Raw genomic sequence first — 17988 nt, forward strand, 5'->3', positions numbered from 1 at the left:
TGAGAAGCACCCATTAAATGTTAGCCATTGCTGTAACTATTAAAGTTTATAGTGTTTATAGTCTACAAATTTATACAGTGAAGATGGGCCTAAAATTCAAATCCTTTTTTATGCATTAAAAATAATTAGTTCTGTTATGCCTGATGTTCGACCTGTTGCCGTTGAGTCAATTCTGACTCATAGTGACCCTATAGGACAGAGTAGAACTGCCTCATAGAGTTTCCAAGGAGTGGCTGGTAGATTCAGGCTGCCAACCTTTTTGGTTAGCAGCCTGAGCTCTTAGCCACTGAGCCACCAGAGTCCCGCCTGATGTTCAAAGACCTCCTCAATCACTCCTTGACCTATCTTTCCATTTAATTTTCCATTACTCTCTTTCACCTCACTCACTCTAGGCCAAGTATACATCCTATGACCTTTCTGTACCCTCTCTGTTCTATTTTCCCCTTCACCTCTCTTCTCTACATGCCCAAGTGTAGTCCATATTCCAGAATCTGGCACCAACACTATTTCCTTCACAGTTCTTTTATCATCCCTGTGTACACTATGCCACACAATACCGCCTTCAACAAAAACAAACACAAAAGAATATTGGAAGTTAGCTCTCTTCCCATGACTTCTTGAGCATTTTGTTTCTACACCTTAGGGCACACATCACTCATTAGGTTGTATTTTTGTGTGTATGTGTAGTTAAAAATATACATAACAAAACATATGCCATCTCAACAATTTCTACATATACAACTCAGTGACATTAAGTTCTTCAATTTGTGTACAACCATTCTCACTGTGCTTTTCCAAATTATTCCATCACCATTAACACAAATTCAATGCCCCCTTAGTAAAAACTTCCCGTTCCCTCTCCCTCCCACCCCTAGTAACCACTGGTAATCTTTGCTTTCTATATATTTGCTTCTTTTGTTTAAGTGAGAACACGTAGTGTTTGTCATTTTGTGACTGACTTATTTCTCTCAGCATGATGCTTCCAAGGCTGATCCATGTTATGTCATGGATAGGGCTTCATTAATCTTTATGACTCTATAATATTCCATTGAACGTATATGCTCCGTTTTGTTTATCCATTCATCTATTGATGAACATTTCAGTTGTTTCTACCTTTGCCTACTGTGAAAAGTGCTGCAGTGAACACTGTTGTACAGGTTTCTGTTTGCGTTCCTGCCTTCACTTCTTCTGGGTGTATACCTAGGACTGGGATTGCTGGGTCATATGGTAGTTCTGTGTTCAACTTTTTGAGGAACCACCAAACTGTTTTCCACAGTGGCTGAAGCATTTTATGTTCCCACCAGCAATGGATAAGGATTCCAGCTTTTCCAAAACCTTGCCAACACTTGTTGTTTTCCATTTTTTAAAAATCATTAACATTCTAATAGGTGTGAGGTGGTATCTCATTGTAGTTTTGATTTGCATTTCTCTAATGGCTAATGATATCGAGCATCTTTTCATGTGCTTGTTGGCTGTTTGCATATCGTCTTTGGTGAAAGGTCTATTCAAGTTCTTTGCCCATTTTTTGATTGGATTGTTTGTCTTTTTGATGTTAAGTTGTACAGTTTATATATATATATAGGATATTAGGCCCTTGTTGGTTCCTGAAATTTATCTCCCAATCTGTAAGTTGTCTTTTCACTTTTTTAATAAAGTGGTTATATTTTAATTACTTATATACTTCTATTCTGCACTGTTTGAGGGCAGTGCCATTCTTATCCATCTGTGTATAGAATACCCTAAGCAATATTTACACATAGCAGGACCCAATGCATGTTTTTTGAATGCATACATCTCATTGTTTTGTCTTCTAAGGTGTGAAATTTTTCCTCTTTTCAGACAGAATTCCTTGACATAAGCCAGCTGTCTTTCATCCGTGATTTGGGACCAAAGGGCATGTAAGTTCAAGTGCTGAACCTTTCAAGAGAAGTGTGAAAAGTGAGAAGCTTTAACATCTGGTTCATCTGCAGACCCTGGTGATGCGGCTTCTCTGGCTTTACCACTAGCTTCTTGTTTTCTCCAACGGAATTGGAGCAACTGAGGGAATCTATTTATACAAAACAAAACATCTGGCTGCAATAAACAACACTAGCAACTGCTCCATCCTCTTTCTCATTAGTTTATAGCACAACTTGCCTCTAACCCAACAACTATGATGTGGAAACAGCGCATTAAACATCAAATATATATGACACCTTCCTCTAATGACTTATAAAAGCTAACTGTTAACTCATTTTGATGGTTATTTAAAAATAATTCTGTGCAAAATGTATGTTATTTAACAAAACTGAAATTTACTGATTGATTATTTTCCTTCTCCATATTAGAGTTTGATGTTAAAACAGCTAAACATTAAAATTTTTGTTAAGAACATTCTTAGGAGTTTTTTAAACATTGTTTTATTTTGTTTAGCCATTATTGCTCTTTCTTGTCACATCTTTCAACAGTAAGTTATTACTCCTTTCAAAGCTGGTATGGCTCACTTGGTAGAGCTGTATGTGAAAGGATGCAGAAATATCCTGGCATTGGTGGGCGAGCCCCTCCAATGGTCTAAACAGCTCCTGAACCATCCCTGTGAGGGTATTTGGAAATATGTAGGATCTTTTTTAGTTTTTCACAATGACTGGAGGAGCCAGGATGCTTAAGGTCCTTCAGTGTGCACAACACAATTATGCTGCCCCAAATGTTATGTCTGACCAGGGTCCTTTTGAAGATTAACTGTAGAGTACCCAGCCTAACAAATATGGCATTGAGCTATTTGAGGGTGAAGGAGGAAAGGGTATGGAGGAAAGCCATGTGAGCAAAAGATGGCTTATTTAGTCCCAAGTTACTAGGCTGTCTCAACTAAGTGTAAGTGGGAAAATTGAACATGATGGGTTAATTTTGTGTCTCTTTTAGAGAAGGTATGATAATGAAAAGGTCTGGAGGACATAGGATACCGGGCTTGAATTGCTGTGGCCAGGGAAGAGTCTGCTACCGATGGTCAAAAAGGTAGGACTTATGTGTTTTGTGTGTTTGCTTATTTTAATCAATTAGGTTTTGGGGGAGTTTTTCCATATTAGTTTAAAATTATAAATTCTTTCATAACCATGGGAGAACAAGTTTTAATTATATTTTTAAGTTCCTAATTTCAGCATCCACTCAAATATTCCACCCATAACTGGACCGTAGGTAAAGTGTGCAAATTATAAGCATAAAAATCCAGTGATCCACAGGAGTAAAAAATTGTTCAGTTAGAGAAAATACACAAATGGTCAATAAGTACATGAAAAGATGCTCAACATCATCCGTCCTTAGGGAAACGCAAACCAAAACCACAATGAGTTATAACTTCACATTCGCTAAGAGGGCTATAATCAAAAATATTGGTGAGGATGTGGAGAAACTGGAACTCTCTTCATACATTCCTGGTAGAAATGTGAAATGGTATAGCTACTTTGGTAAACAGTCTGGCATTTCCTCCGAAAGTTAAATATAGAGTTATCATATTCTCCAGTAACGCCTCCATTAGGTATTTACCCAAGAGAATTGAAAACACCAAAACTTATACATAAATGTTCATAGCAGCATTTTTCTAGTATCCAACAAGTATAAATAACCCAAATGTCCATCAACTAATGAATGGATTTTTAAAAACGTAGTATATCCATATAGAGTTCAGCCACAAAGAAAGAGATGCAGATTGCTAGTGGGTACAAGGTTTCTCTTTGGGATGCTGAAAATACTCTGGAAATTCAATGGTGGTGATGGTTACACAGCTTTGTGGATATACTAAAAACCACTGAATTGTATACTTTAAAAGACTGGGTTTTATGGTACGTGAATTATATCTCAATAAAAGGTAAAAATTGAAAAAAAACTTAATTAACAAAAAAAGAATGAAATACTGACACATGAATGAACCTTGAAAACATTATGCTAAATGAATCAAGCCAGACAGGTAAGGCCACATATTGCTTGATTACATTCATATCAAATTTCCAGAATAGGCAAATCCATAGAGACAGAAAGTAGACTACTAGTTTCCAGGGGCTGGGGGAAGTGAGAATTGGGAGTAACTGCTAATGGGTATGAGGTTTCTTTTTGTACCTAAAGTCACATGAGTCAGAGATGGCTCGATGGCAGCTATCTATCTATCCTTGCTCTTCCTTCCTGTGTTTCCCTTCTGGTACTTCGAACGTTACTTCCTTTACATTTTTGTCTCAGGTTACTTCTGGAGCAACCCAGCCTAAGACATCTACTCAAGGAATGGAAGCCTTGATCTGCTGCATTCTTTCTTTACTGAGTGCCTAATGTTTGCCAGGTTCTGTTTAGCCACTGTGAAAACAACAGTGAACAAAACAAACAAAATCCCTGCCCTCATGGAGCTTTATTAGAGGTGATACGCAGACAATAGCTAAGCAAACAAGTAATGTTAATAATATAAATTCAAGTGGTGATAAGATCTTTGAAGGAAAAATAAATCCAATGGGGTAGTGAGGGACTTGAGGACTGGAGAGGGTGACTTTAGCTCAGGGAGTCAAGGATGGTCTTACGGAGGAGTAGAGGTTTGAGTTGTAAGATATATGAGAAGGGGGAGCCAGAAGAGTTGTGGGAGGAAGCTTCATTATATAAAAGAAATATCCTTGCCCTCTTTTTAAGCTTTAGATTAAATCATGCTTCAACCAGGACAGTCTAAAAAGATATGACCTTCCCTGGAATGAAATGTGTCATTATTTTAAATTGTATAAATCTCTCCATGACGATTAAAGCCTTGGTTCCATATTAATAAGTATTTACTGAGTCACATTTATGGGATTTGAAATAGCTGTACCAAATCAAGGTGATAAAACAGGGCTGACAAAATTAGTTTAGAAAGTTTCTCACAGTAGAAGGCTATTGGTGTCAGTATGGGAGTTACTTTGAAAGGTGACAATTGTTCATAACTCTATCTCTTTTTGTACCCATGAAAAGCCATTCTCATCACTTTATTTATCCTGCATTGACAAATCAAGGTAAGACAAGCAGAACAATTAAACTTTGAATCAAGTCTCCTAATGACCTTGTCTCAGAGAAAAGTTGGAAAGAAAAACAAACAGAGCAAACATTTCTTTCCACAATTTAAAATGTCTTGAAAGTTTGCTAGCAGACATCCAAGGCACAACGATTGGTCTGTATTCACCTGAAGCAACAAGGGAAGAAGGAAAGTCAGGAATAGAAAGAGGAAATGAATATGTGGCTAATTGCCTCCATGTCCAGCTGTCTCCCTTGCCATGAGACAAGAAGAACTGGATGGTGCCCAGCTATCGCTACTAAACGTTTTATTCAAAGATTCTATAGAAGAATGCTGATCAAAAGGGGAAAAAAAGTAAAGCAGAATTTCAAATTCTCACAACATCCAGATTTCTGGAGCCAAGGAGGCTGGATGAACCCCCAAAACTATTGCCCTGAGATAATCTTTAAACCTTAAACCAAAAATATCTCCTGAAGTCATGTTAAATCCAAACAATAGTTTAGCTTACCTAGTAAAGAATGTCTGCCTTGAGTATTATGCTCTTTTAAGATCTATCTATATGAGATTAAATTGACAACAACAACTCAAAAGATTAGATAGGAACCTTAGGGGGCAGTGAATTTATGTTAATGGAGGAGGAACAACTCAGAAAAGGAGGGTGAGAATGGTGACACAATGCAAAGAATGTGATCAATGTCACTGAATTGTACATGATGAAACTGTTCAATTGGTGTATGTTTTGCTGTGCATAGTTTTTTTTATTAACAACAACAAAGCAGAATAAATTATTTTTTTAAATGTCTGCTTAAATAGTGCATTTATTGAGCAACTCCTTTATACCTGGTAATGGACCAGAGATACTGTTTCTTCTCCCATATGTCTTAAAAGGAAGAGATGTATAGATGTTAAGAAATAAATTTAGCATTTACTTCACTGAACAATGAGCTATACCAAGAATTGTTTTTTTTTTACACAGTGACAGTGTCTGAATGATTTTATTTAATCTCTGGAACCCATTCATGCAGCCAATATTTAGGTGGAATGATTTCTTTGGCTAAAGTCTTGCTCTGGGCTGCCCAAGAATTACAAGGCACTGAGCAGATGGTGGTGGATAAGAGAGAGAGATTCCCTGCTCTTATGGATCTGAATTTCTAAGAGGGGAGACAGACCATAAACAAACTGACCCATTAATAATTTCAGATAGGAAAAAGTACAGTAAAGAAGCTCAAACAGGGTCTCATGATGGAGTAGAGCAAGGGCACTGGGGACAGGTGTTTTAGATATTGTAGCCAGGGGAGGCCTTGCTGAAGAGGAATATTAAAGCAAAGGCTTGATTGACAAGGGGCCTCTAGGTAAGGATCTGGAAGCAACACGTCCTAGGCAGAAGAACAGCAAATTTAGAGGCTGAAGGACCAAGCTTGGAAATTTTGAAGAACAATCAGGCCAGCATGGTCAGAGAGAACAATGGAATATAAGACTGAGAAGGTGAGGGCAGCTCATTTTCACCCAGGCCCTCTGACCAAGGTGTGGAATTTGGATTTATTCCAAGTGACAGCCACTAGAGGTTGTTAGCAATGCAAAGATTTAATGACTAGTTTGCTCTGGAAAATGGACAAGGGAAGAAACAGGGAAACCAAACAGGAACCTGCTGCAGCTAGCCAGTGAGAAGGGATGGGCCTGGCCTAGTGATGTGGCGGTGTATAGGATGTGTTTAGAGGTTAAAAAAAAAAAAAAAGCTAACACATCTCTCTTAAGTACTGGAGGGAGAGATTGTGCTCGAAGATGACTCCTGGGTTGCAAGCTATGAATGTGGGCGATGCTTGTGCCCTTTACTGAAATGGGAAAACTATGCAAGGGGCAGACTGCCTGGGTGGGAAACAAGAGGTCCGTTTTGCAGAATTCCAAATTCTCATGGAATCCAGACTTTCTGGAGCCACTGAGGCTGGATGAACCTTTGAAACTGTTGCCCCGAGATAATCTTTAAACTCAACCAAAAGTATCCCCTGAAGTCTTCTTTAAACCAAACCATACTTTAGCTTATTTAGTAAAAAATGTTTGCCTTGAACATGGTGCTGTTTTGAAGATCTATGGGATCAAACTGACAACAGCAACTTGAAAGCTCAGATAGGAAGCTTAGGGACCAGTGAGTTCATGTTAAAGGGAAAGAACAATTTGGAAAAGGAGGGTGAGAATGGTTGCATGACTTTAAGTCCGTAATCAGTGTCACTGAATTGTATATGCAGAAATTGTTGAATTGGCGTATTGCTCTGTACACTTTCATAATAATAATAATAATAATAAAGTTAACATTTTGGCCATTGGAAGACAACTTTATATCCATACTCATATCCATATTTATGTATCTATATAACTGTACCACATATTTATATATCTGTATAACTCTACCACAATTCAATGCTTTTTTATTTGACCAGAACCTGAATAGACAGTAATCCCTGGAATTTATGCCCTGACTTGTTTCCTATCACTCATTCATTCACTACTCACTGAATCTGTTCTGTTCCATTCTGGGCTAAATTCTGGGGGTACAGCTACACCCAAACACAGCAGGGGCTTGCCTTCACGGCGCTTGGAGGGGCATGACTAAGAGGTCAAATGTTGGGTCAGATGAACCAGACTCTGGGTTTGACTTCTTCAATCTGTGACTTGAGCAAATTGTTTAAGCTCGCTAAAACTTCTTTTACATAACAAAACCTTCCCCCACACTGTTTTTTAAATGGGAGACAGTAATAAATAATAATAAATACATTCTTAACAGGGTTGAAAAAGGACTGAATGAAATAGCATTTGATGTAAATGAACGTAAAGCATTTACCAGAGTTCCTGATACTTCATTGTTGTTGTTGCTAGGTACCATCAAATCGGTTCCCACTCATAGCAACCCTATGCACAATAGAACAAAACACTGCCTGGTCCTGTGCCATCCTCACAATTGTTGCTATACTTAAGCCCATTGTTACTGCCACTGTGTCAATCCATCTCATTGAGAGTCTTCCTCTTTTTCATTGACCCTCTACTTTACCAAGCATGATTTCCTACTTCAGGGACTGATTCCTCCTGACAACCATGTCCAAAGAATGTGAGACACAGTCTTGCCATCCTTGCATTCAAGGAGCATTTTGGTTGTACTTCTTCCAAGACAGATTTGTTAGTTCTTTTGGCAGTCCATGGTTTATTCAACGTTCTTTGCCAACACCACAATTCAAAGACGTCAATTCTTCAGCACTCAGTAAATGGTAGCTGTAACAGTTGGGATTTAGTAGCAAAATAAAAACAGAAACATTGCCTCATTCCATCAAACCATTCAGAAAGAATGATGTAAAAGAGGTGATGATGTGATGAAACCTACGTTTTAATGCCATGGCAAGTAGTAGTGCAGGCAGGAGGTGTCTTGTAAGAACAGACCATAATTTCACCTGGTTGAGAACAAGAGCAGTCTTAATAGTTCACATGTATTGGTGCCAAGCACCATGCTAAGCAATTTACATGAATTATCCCAATTAATCCTCACAGATATTTATGGACTGGGCGTTTCTGTTATCCTCATTTTATAGATTTGGACTTCAGTCTCAGTGTCCCAAATTCATACAAGCAGGTGGGTGATAGTGCTGGAACTTGCACCCAGGGAGGCTGACTTGAGGGCAGCACCTTAACCACTGTGCAGCCTGTGCTGACTTCTACAAGGATGGTTGACAGATTCCTTTCTTTCTGCATATCCTCCTGTTGAAGAAAAAAAAAATTTTTCAAAACAGAGAAAGAAGAAATCAGAAGAATTTTAATGAATGGCATAATTAAAGGAGAATTTTAAATACAGACCAATGATCTGTTTATCCTAAATCTTGCTGTTGTTAGCTGCTATTGAGTGGGCCACCAACTCATGGTGACCCCATGCTTAATGGAACAAAATGTTGCCCAGTCCTACGCCATACGGCTAATTTACTGTAGATCGAACCATAGTCATCCATAGGGGTTTCCTTGGTTGGTTTTTCAGAATAGATTACCAAAACTTTCTTCCTGTGTTTAATCTGGAAGATCCACTGAAACTTATTCAGCATTATAGCACTGCAGAAGCCTCCTCTGATAGACGAGCGGTGGCTACCCATGAAGTGCGGTGGCAGGGAATTCAACCCAGTCTCCTGTGTGGAAGGCGAGAATTCTACCACTAATGACTGTTAAAAGGAACAAATCATCATTGTCAAAACAGACACCATTATCTTTTGTATGCAGTTTTTAAAATCCAGCTGTCAGTGCTAAGCAACTACATATTTCCAGGCTGCCACACATTGTGGGGTATAGGTGGGGAAGGAACTGTTAACATAGGATGTAGTATGAATGACATTCCCTAGAGTTCAGCAGTCCTCTGGCCTAACAATACATCTAGCTATCTCCTTCCAGTCTCTGACCAAGGCTGCTTATAGCCTGTGTATGGCCTCTGTGCAAATTGGAACAAATGCCCCATTCTTGTAGGGTGATGCAGTCTTCATCAAAGCCCTACCTCAGCAGGGGTCCTTGTACAGGGCACACCTGTACAGTGAGACATGGTGGCCTATTCCTGAAGGCATGTCTGTAGCCATTGGCCCTGGTGGTGATGCCATGAGCCTGTGCTCTCAGGAGCATTCCTGAGATTTGCTTTTTAATGCCAGAGGTGGGAGCTGGTTACACCTGCATCAGGATCATCCTGTTGTCATCCTATGCCCTTGTGGCTGGTAAAGATCCCACAGTAGGCTCTGAGACCAGTCAGGTGTCCTTGACTTCTAGGTAGGCGAAGTCATACGCCTGGGCTGCTTGATTTTCTTTTCAGATTGTCAGCCCTGCCAGCTGCGGTTTTCAAAGCCTTAGGCTCCTTTCCCAGTCAACAACATAGCACGCCAGCACTCTGGGCCTTTGCCACACTGTCTGCTCTCTCACTCGCATCAAAAGCCAAGCTGGGAAAACAGAGTGCTATAGCAAAGGAACTTTAACAGATGTGTGATCCAGTTACTCTTTTAGCCTTAACCAGGTGTTACCACCAGGCAGCTGTATATCTGGATTCCTACCTCAACCCCATCAGAATCACTGAGTTACCATTGATGGCACAACCTTGCTATTTCTCTTGAGGGCTGCTATAAGAATTCTTATAAAAAGTATATTTTCTGAATTTGCTGAAAATTGCTATTAAGAGTACTCCATTGTATTGTTGTGTGGCCTTAAGTAGGTCCCAAATGAGAAATTGCCCTTGGAATTTAACCCCAGGATATAAACCTTTATTTTTTAAATTTATTCATTTCAACAAGAAAACTTTGCAGGATATTGGTGTGCCATCCCCATAATTACATTAGGCTTTTAGGTTAGGTATTTGTTATCTGTGACCTTGGTGTTTTTTCTTTTATTAACCCTATCACATGTCCTTTACAGTAAGTTACTCTATCGCCCTTTATTCGGAAGGAGACAGGCTATATGTTTTTTAAGAAACGAGTTAAATAAAAGTATGTGGGAATTAACATAGATTTCCCTATATTAAATCCTAAATTAAAAAGCCATTAAAATATAATGTAGTTATCATAGTGGGATGCAGATCTTAAATTCTCCTAAAAGACCAGGCTTAATGGTCTGACTGAGACCGGGGGGACCCTGACAGTCATGGTCCCTGGACGCTTTGACAGCCCAAGATTGGAACCGTTCCTGAAACCTACTCTACAGACAGGGATTGGCCTGGACTATAAAACAGACAATGATGCTGGTGAGGAGTGAACTTCGTGGCTCAGGTAGACACATGAGACTATGTGGGCAACTCCTGTCTGGTGGCAAGATGAGAAGGAAAAAGGATACAGGAGCTAGTTGAATGGACTTGGTGAATACAGGGTAGAGAGGAGGAATGTGCTATCCCATCAAGGGGAGAGCAACTGGGAGTGCAAAGCGGGGTGTGTATGGCTTTTTGAATGAGAGACTGACTTGATTTGTAAACATTCACCTAAAGCACAATAAATAAATTAAATATATATAATGTAGTTATCATAGATTTCTACCACTCGTCTGTCAGTTTGTCATACTGTGGGGGCTTGCATGTTGCTGTGATGCTGGAAGATATGCCATTGGTATTTCAAATACCAACAGGGTCACCCATGATGGACAGATTTCAGTGGAGCTTCCAAACTAAGACAGACTTGGAAGAAGGACCTGACAATCTACTTTTTTAGAAAGTTGGCCAGCGAAAACCTTATGAGTAATGACGGAACATTGGCTCATGTAGCTCTGGAAGATGAGTTCCCCTGGTTGGAAGGCACTCAAAATATGACTGGGGGAAGAGCTGCCTCTTCAAAGTAGAGTTGACCTTAAAAATGTGGATGGAGTAAAACATTCAGAATCTTCATTTGCTGATGTGACATGACTCAATGAGAAGAAACTGCTACAAACATCCATTAGTAATCAGAACGTAGAAGGTATGAAGTATGAATCTAGGAAAATTGGAAGTCATCAAAAATGAAATACGATACATAAATATCAATATCCTGGGCATTAGCGAGCTGAAATGGACTGGTATTGGCCATTTTGAGTCAGACAATCATACAGTCTACTATGCCAGAATGATAAATTGAAGAAGAATGGCATCACCACAAAGAACATTTCAAGATCTATCCTGAAGTATAACGCTGGCAGTCATAGGATAATATCCATACACCTACAAGGAAAACTAGTTGATATGACTATTATTCGAACTTACACACCAACCACTAAGACCAAAGATAAAGAAATTGAAGATTTTTACCAAGTTCTGCAGTATTAAGTGGATTAAACATGCAATCAAGATCATTGATTATTACCAGTGATTGCAATGCATAAGCTGGAAACAAAGAAGAAGGATTGGTAGTTGGAAAATATGACCTTGGTGATAGAAACGACACCAGAGATCCCATGATAGAATTTTGCAAGGCCAACAACTCCTTCATTGCAAATATCTTTTTTTCAACAACATAAACGACAACTATACACACGGACCTTGCCAGATGGAATACACAGGAATCAAATCCACTACATCTGTGGAAAGAGACACTGGAAAAGCTCAATATCTTCAGTCAGAACAAGGTCAGGGGCCAACTGCAGAACAGACCATCAATTGCTCATATGCAAGTTCAAGTCGAAGCTGAAGAAAATTGAAACAAGTTCACAAGAGCCAAAATATGACCTTGAATATATCTCACCTAAATTTAGAGACCTTCACAAGAATATATTTGATGCATTGAACACTAATGACTGAAGACCAGATGAGATGTACAAGGACATCATACATGAAGAAAGCAAGAGGTCATTAAAAAGACAGGAAATAAAGAAAAAAACAAAATGGATGTCAGAAGAGACTGAAATTTAGAGTAGTGAAAGCAAAAGGAGAAATGATGAAGTAAAAGAGCCGAACAGAAGGTTTCAAAGGGCAGCTTGAGAAGACAGAGAAAAGTATTATAATGAAATGTACAAAGACCTGGAGTTAGAAAACCAAAAGGGCAGAACACACTTGCCATTTCTGAAGGTGAAAGAACTGAAGAAAAATTTCAAGCCTTGAGTTGCAATAATGAAGAATTCTAAGGGGAAAATACTGAACGACGCAGGAAGCATCAAAAGAAGATGGGAGGAATACACAGAGTCACTGTACCAAAAAGAATTGGTTGACGTTCAACCGTTTTAGAAGATAGCTTATGATCAAGAACGGATGATACTGAAAGGAGAGGTCCAAGCTGTACTGAGGGCATTGGCAAAAAACAAGGCTTCTGGAATTGATGGAATACCAACTGAGACGTTTCAGCAAACAGATGCAATGCTGGAAGCACTCACTCATCTATGCCAAGAAATTTGGAAGATAGCTACCTGGCCAGCTGACTGCAACAGATCCATATATGTACCCATTCAAAACAAAGGTGTTCCAACAGAATGTGGAAATTATCCAACAATGTCATTAACATCACATACAAATAAAATTTTGCCGAAGATAATTCAAAAACAGTTGCAACAGTACATAGACAGGGAACTGCCAGAAATTCAAGATGGATCTTGGCTGAAAGCAGAAAATACCAGAAAGATGTTTACTTGTGTTTTATTGGCTATGCAAAGGCATTCAACTGTGTGGATCATAACAAATTATAGTTAACATTGTGAAGAATGGAAATTCCAGAACACTTAATTGTGTTCACAAGGAACTTGTACATATACCAAGTGGCAGTCAGTCGAATAGAACAAGGGGATAGTGCGTAGTTTAAAGTAAAGAAAAGTGTGTGTCAGGGTTGTATCCTTTCATCATACTTTTTCAGTCTGTATGCTGAGCAAATCATCTGAGAAGCTGGACTATATGATGAAAAACACAGCATTAGGATTGGAGAAAGATTCGTTAAGAACCTGTGATATGCAAATGACACAACCTTACTTGCTGAAAGCAAAGAGGACTTGAAGCATTTACTGGTGACGATTAAAGACCACAGCCTTCAGTTTGGATTACACCTCAACATAAAGGAAAATCCTCACAACTTGGCAAATAACATTCATAATAAGTGGAGAAAAGATTGAAGTTGTCAGGGATTTCATTTTACTTGGATCCACAATCAACACCCAGGGAAGCAGCAGTCAAGAAATCAAGTGACCCATTTCGTTGGGCAAATCTGCAAAAAAGACCTCTTTAAAGTGTTAAAAAGCAAAGATGTCACTTTAAGACTAAGGTGCGCATGACCCAAGCCGTGGTGTTTTCAGTCACCTCACATCCATGTAAAAACTGGACAATGAATAAGAAAAACCAAAGAAGAATTGATGCCTTTGAATTATGGTGTTGGCAAAGAATATTGAGTATACCATGGACTGCCAGAAGAGTGAACAAACCTGTCTTGGAAGAAGCACAGCCAGAATGCTCGTGAGGAGCAAGTATGGCTAGACTTTGCCTCACATACTTTGGACATGTTATCAGGAGAAACCATTTCCTGGAGGAGGACATCGTACTTGGCAAAGTAGAGGGTCAATGGAGAAGAGAAAGACCCTCAACCAGACAGACTGACACAGTGGCTGCAACAATGAGCTCAAACATAATAACGATTGTGAGAATGACACAGGACGGGCAGTGTTTCGTTCTGTTCGATACCTGCCTACATATTGGGCCACTATGAGTCAGAACCAACTTGACAGCACCTAACAACAACAATAGCAATGATATTATTAACCTACTTTCTTGCCCAGTTATAAGAATTCACTTATTTATAAGCACCTTGATGTTTTTGTTAGATACATAGATAACCAGGGCTTTCTACTGATATGATGGGTCTGGGGTGGGGCCAGGAATCTGTTATTTTTAACATGCTTCCCAAGAGATTCTGATGATTGGATGACACTCATCCATGATATCAAGCGAGCCGTCTTAGCATGGCCTTCAAGTGTACCTAGCGTGGCCTTTGCCCTTTCCCCTCACTCTTCTTTCACTACTCCGAGACCCTGACTACACCAAACTGTTCTCAAGCACACAGCACAGTTGACATAGAACCTTAATCATACCAAACACTCGTGACAAGACCTGGAAGAAAGACCCTGATGTTGGCCGGTAGTGCTCAAAGGATGTACAATTGGAGCCCTAGCTGTTGAATGAATGAAATGAGTTGGGTAACAAAAACTATCATGAAAAAGACAAATAAGGCTATCAGTGTGTAAATTCCGCACCTCAGTGCCTTTGCTAGCTCTTCCCTCCATGCAGCATGTCCTCCCAGGCTTTACTTGCCAGAATTCTTCCTGGCATCCCTCAGACACCACTTCTCCTGGAGAATGGCACTAGCTCCTTCTCCTAGCAGAACTAAGGACTCCCTCTTCCTTGTACCCATCACTTTTTGCTTTTCTAGTATCTATCCCATTCTGCTTAGATTTATAATTATTTGTGCCCCATACATCTTTTTTTTTAATTATGTTACATATATATGTAACAAATTGTTTGCAACATTTCAACATTTTTAATGTGTACAATTCAGTGACATTAGTTACATTTATTGTGTTGTCCAACCGTTAACATTATCCATTTCAAATTTTTCCCAACATCCTCTTCCCTGTACATCTTCCCCCACCAGCCCAGTAAGCTCCCTCCAACACCCTCTTCTCCATACATCTTCCCCCACTGGCCTAGTTAGCCCCTCCAGAACAGATGTTCATGTCTGCTATTTTGTGCTACTTCCACTTCTTCCCTTATGTTTATAATTTTCCATTATGAAATGCTTATATACATTTAATTGAATGGAAGTGCTCTTAAGAATTCATGTACTATTGAGCATCATTTATTAAAGGTCATTAAAACCACAAATAATTTGACATGAACAACAGAATATGTAGGATGTTGGACACAGTGAAATTTTTAAAGGGGATTTTACTCACTATTAATTGCCTCTTTAATGATAGTTTTTGTCAGTAAACACCAACCCATTCCATTCATCCAGCAGCTGGGGCTCCAATTGTACATCTCATGAGCACTACCTGCCAATATCAGGGGTTTTCTCCCAGGTTTTGTCATTAGTGTTTGGGATGGTTAAGGTTGTCTGTCAGCTTGGCTGGGCCAGGATTCTCAGTAGTTTGGCAGTTATGTAATGGTGTAGTTTGGCACTTATGTAATGATGTAGTCATCCTCCATGATGTGATTTGATGTGATCAGCCAATCAGTTGTAAGGGGAGTTTCTTCGGGGATGTGGCCTGCATCCAATATATAATTGGACATTCTGGCAAAGCTCACTTGCTTGCTCTGGATCCTGCATCCAGCTCATCATCATCTGACCTCCAATTCTTGGGACTTGAGCCAGCTGCTGCCATACTGCCTGCCGATCTTGGGATTCGTTGGGCTCTGCAGCCCATTATCCAGCAGCCTGCTGTCTCACCTGTCGATCTTAGAATTTGTCAGCCTTGCAGCCCATGAACCAGCAGCCTGCCATCTGGCCTGCTGATCTTGAGTTCATCTGCCCCAGCAGCTACATGAATTGGGAGAAGCCTCCAGCCTGATGCCTGACCCATGGATTTGAGACTTGCCAGCCTCTGCCGCCTTGTTAGCCATTTCCATAGATATAAATCTCTGTCTTTATATACATACCTCACTGGTTTTGCTTCTCTAGAGAACCCAGCCTCAGACAGCTTTAAAGGGATAATAAATTCTTCTTGAGTTCTTTGGTGTTAGCAATTCTTAGAAAAACAAAAGAGAAAGTTTTTTTTTCCTTTTCCAGTGTAATTTTTAAAGACCAAATCTTCTGTGTAAAAAATAAAATTATGTCTACAGTCTACTAGAATGTTTACTTAAGACTTGTAATAATTTGTTCTTTTTGTTTCAGCAATTCAATACAATTAAAAATACTTATTACCCTCTTACAGGTGGTTAATAGTGAAAGATTCTTTTTTACTGTATATGAAGCCAGACAATGGTGCTATTGCCTTCGTCCTGCTGGTAGATAAAGAATTCAGAATTAAGGTGGGGAAGAAGGAGACAGAGACTAAATATGGACTCCGAATTGATAATCTCTCCAGGTAGAAATTTCAAAATTTTTTAAAGGTTTCTATTAAAATCTCGTAAAAGCATTAAAATTTTCTTTCGACTTTAAGCAATGTAGGTAAAATTTAGATGTCAAAAATTGTTATTTTAGAACTCATCCTCAATCAAAGGTAATGAAAATAATTTTTCCTTCTGCATTTTTTAACGACAGATTATCCTATGTGAAACAGAAACAAACAAAAAAATATTATCCCATGCATTGATACATGCTCATTTTAACAAAATTTACAACTCTGTAATAGCAATTCACCAAACAGATAAATTAAGGGATGATAGTTGCCATTTTTAAAAAATAAAATAAGATAAAATTTTAATTTTATAAATTGATATCCTTTTTATTTATTTTATTTATAAAAATTCTGTTTATATGCAGATTTTAAGAAAGAGATCTTGAAAGGATACTCAAGTGTACATTCACTATAGATTTTCTTAGTGAGTATGTGTGTGTATATATATGGTTTCTGGGGGACGGTAATTATACCATATGTGTCTTTCTGTCTCTGTATATACATTTCTCTCTATGTAGTTCAGCCTCGTGTATATGAACACACATATATACATTTCTTTCTTTATACACACACATATATATGTATTTAATGGCAGAGTATATATAAAAATATATGTACAGTATTTTTACATAAATAACATACACCTTTTTTTTTTCCTACATTTGTTTGCCAACCATGCCCTCTCCCCGGGAGTTATTTTCATAAGCACAGCTATGCCAATCCTTACTATATATGCATGTTTGTGTGTGTGTGTGTGTGTAAAAAGGTGCTGAAATTCCTGATTCTCTCTGACAATGAAAGGTTCAGGATTAGTCACTAGAAATGCAATGACTCTGCCATTAAACATTCCTCCTGCTGCTGCTGCGTTCCTGTTTTCCAGAAGGCAACAGAAGTCAGGCCATAATTCTCAGCGGTCCCTATAACAGTTACTTTATTGGCCACTTTATTCCATTTCCTACCTCATTCCCTGGGCAGCACTGCCAGATGAATCCATTCAAATCCATATCTCCTCAGCTTCCTCCCTGGTATAAGCTCTTCCCACCATCTATCAAATAACTCTCAATTCCTCCATTTGTAATATAAGGCCCTTTATCTTATTTTATTTGCAATCCCGACCCAGCAGCCTCTCAGGTTCTGTGGAAGCAGTTCTTTTACCATCCCTTCTTACACATTTCTTCCTTCCTGTTTAACTTTGTTCTTCCTGTCTCCATGTTTGGAATAGTTTTTATTTTTCTTATATCTGATCCACATCCTGTGACAAGGCCTCCCCTTATCACCTCTCTCTTCCACAAAATCTTTTGGTAACTGGTTGGCAGAGGCATTTCAACTCAGTTGGAGTAGTACTTACTTCATCAGGCTGACTCAAGCCCAGGCACTTCCATGCCCTCTGGCCCTTGCTCCCGGAAATTCCTGTCTCCTTCCGCCCCTGACTGAGGATGCTTCACTCCTCT

The 17988-nt window shown here is 39.1% G+C and overlaps 1 protein-coding gene across 4 annotated transcripts in view; it reads left to right on the forward strand.

The window, feature by feature from the left end:
• PLD1 (phospholipase D1) overlaps positions 1-17988 on the forward strand; it is a 227897-nt gene that overhangs the window by 99163 nt on the left and 110746 nt on the right. For 3 of the 4 annotated variants that reach the window (XM_049867117.1, XM_049867115.1, XM_049867114.1), the window contains 3 exons: positions 1840-1898; positions 2899-2991; positions 16352-16504. In XM_049867117.1, coding sequence (XP_049723074.1) covers positions 1840-1898; positions 2899-2991; positions 16352-16504 — 305 coding nt within the window. The remainder of the gene's footprint in view (positions 1-1839; positions 1899-2898; positions 2992-16351; positions 16505-17988) is intronic. The other variant, XM_049867116.1, reaches the window with a different exon arrangement.

The sequence above is a fragment of the Elephas maximus genome, chromosome 23, assembly GCF_024166365.1.
Source record: "Elephas maximus indicus isolate mEleMax1 chromosome 23, mEleMax1 primary haplotype, whole genome shotgun sequence".
Lineage (NCBI taxonomy): Eukaryota > Metazoa > Chordata > Mammalia > Proboscidea > Elephantidae > Elephas > Elephas maximus.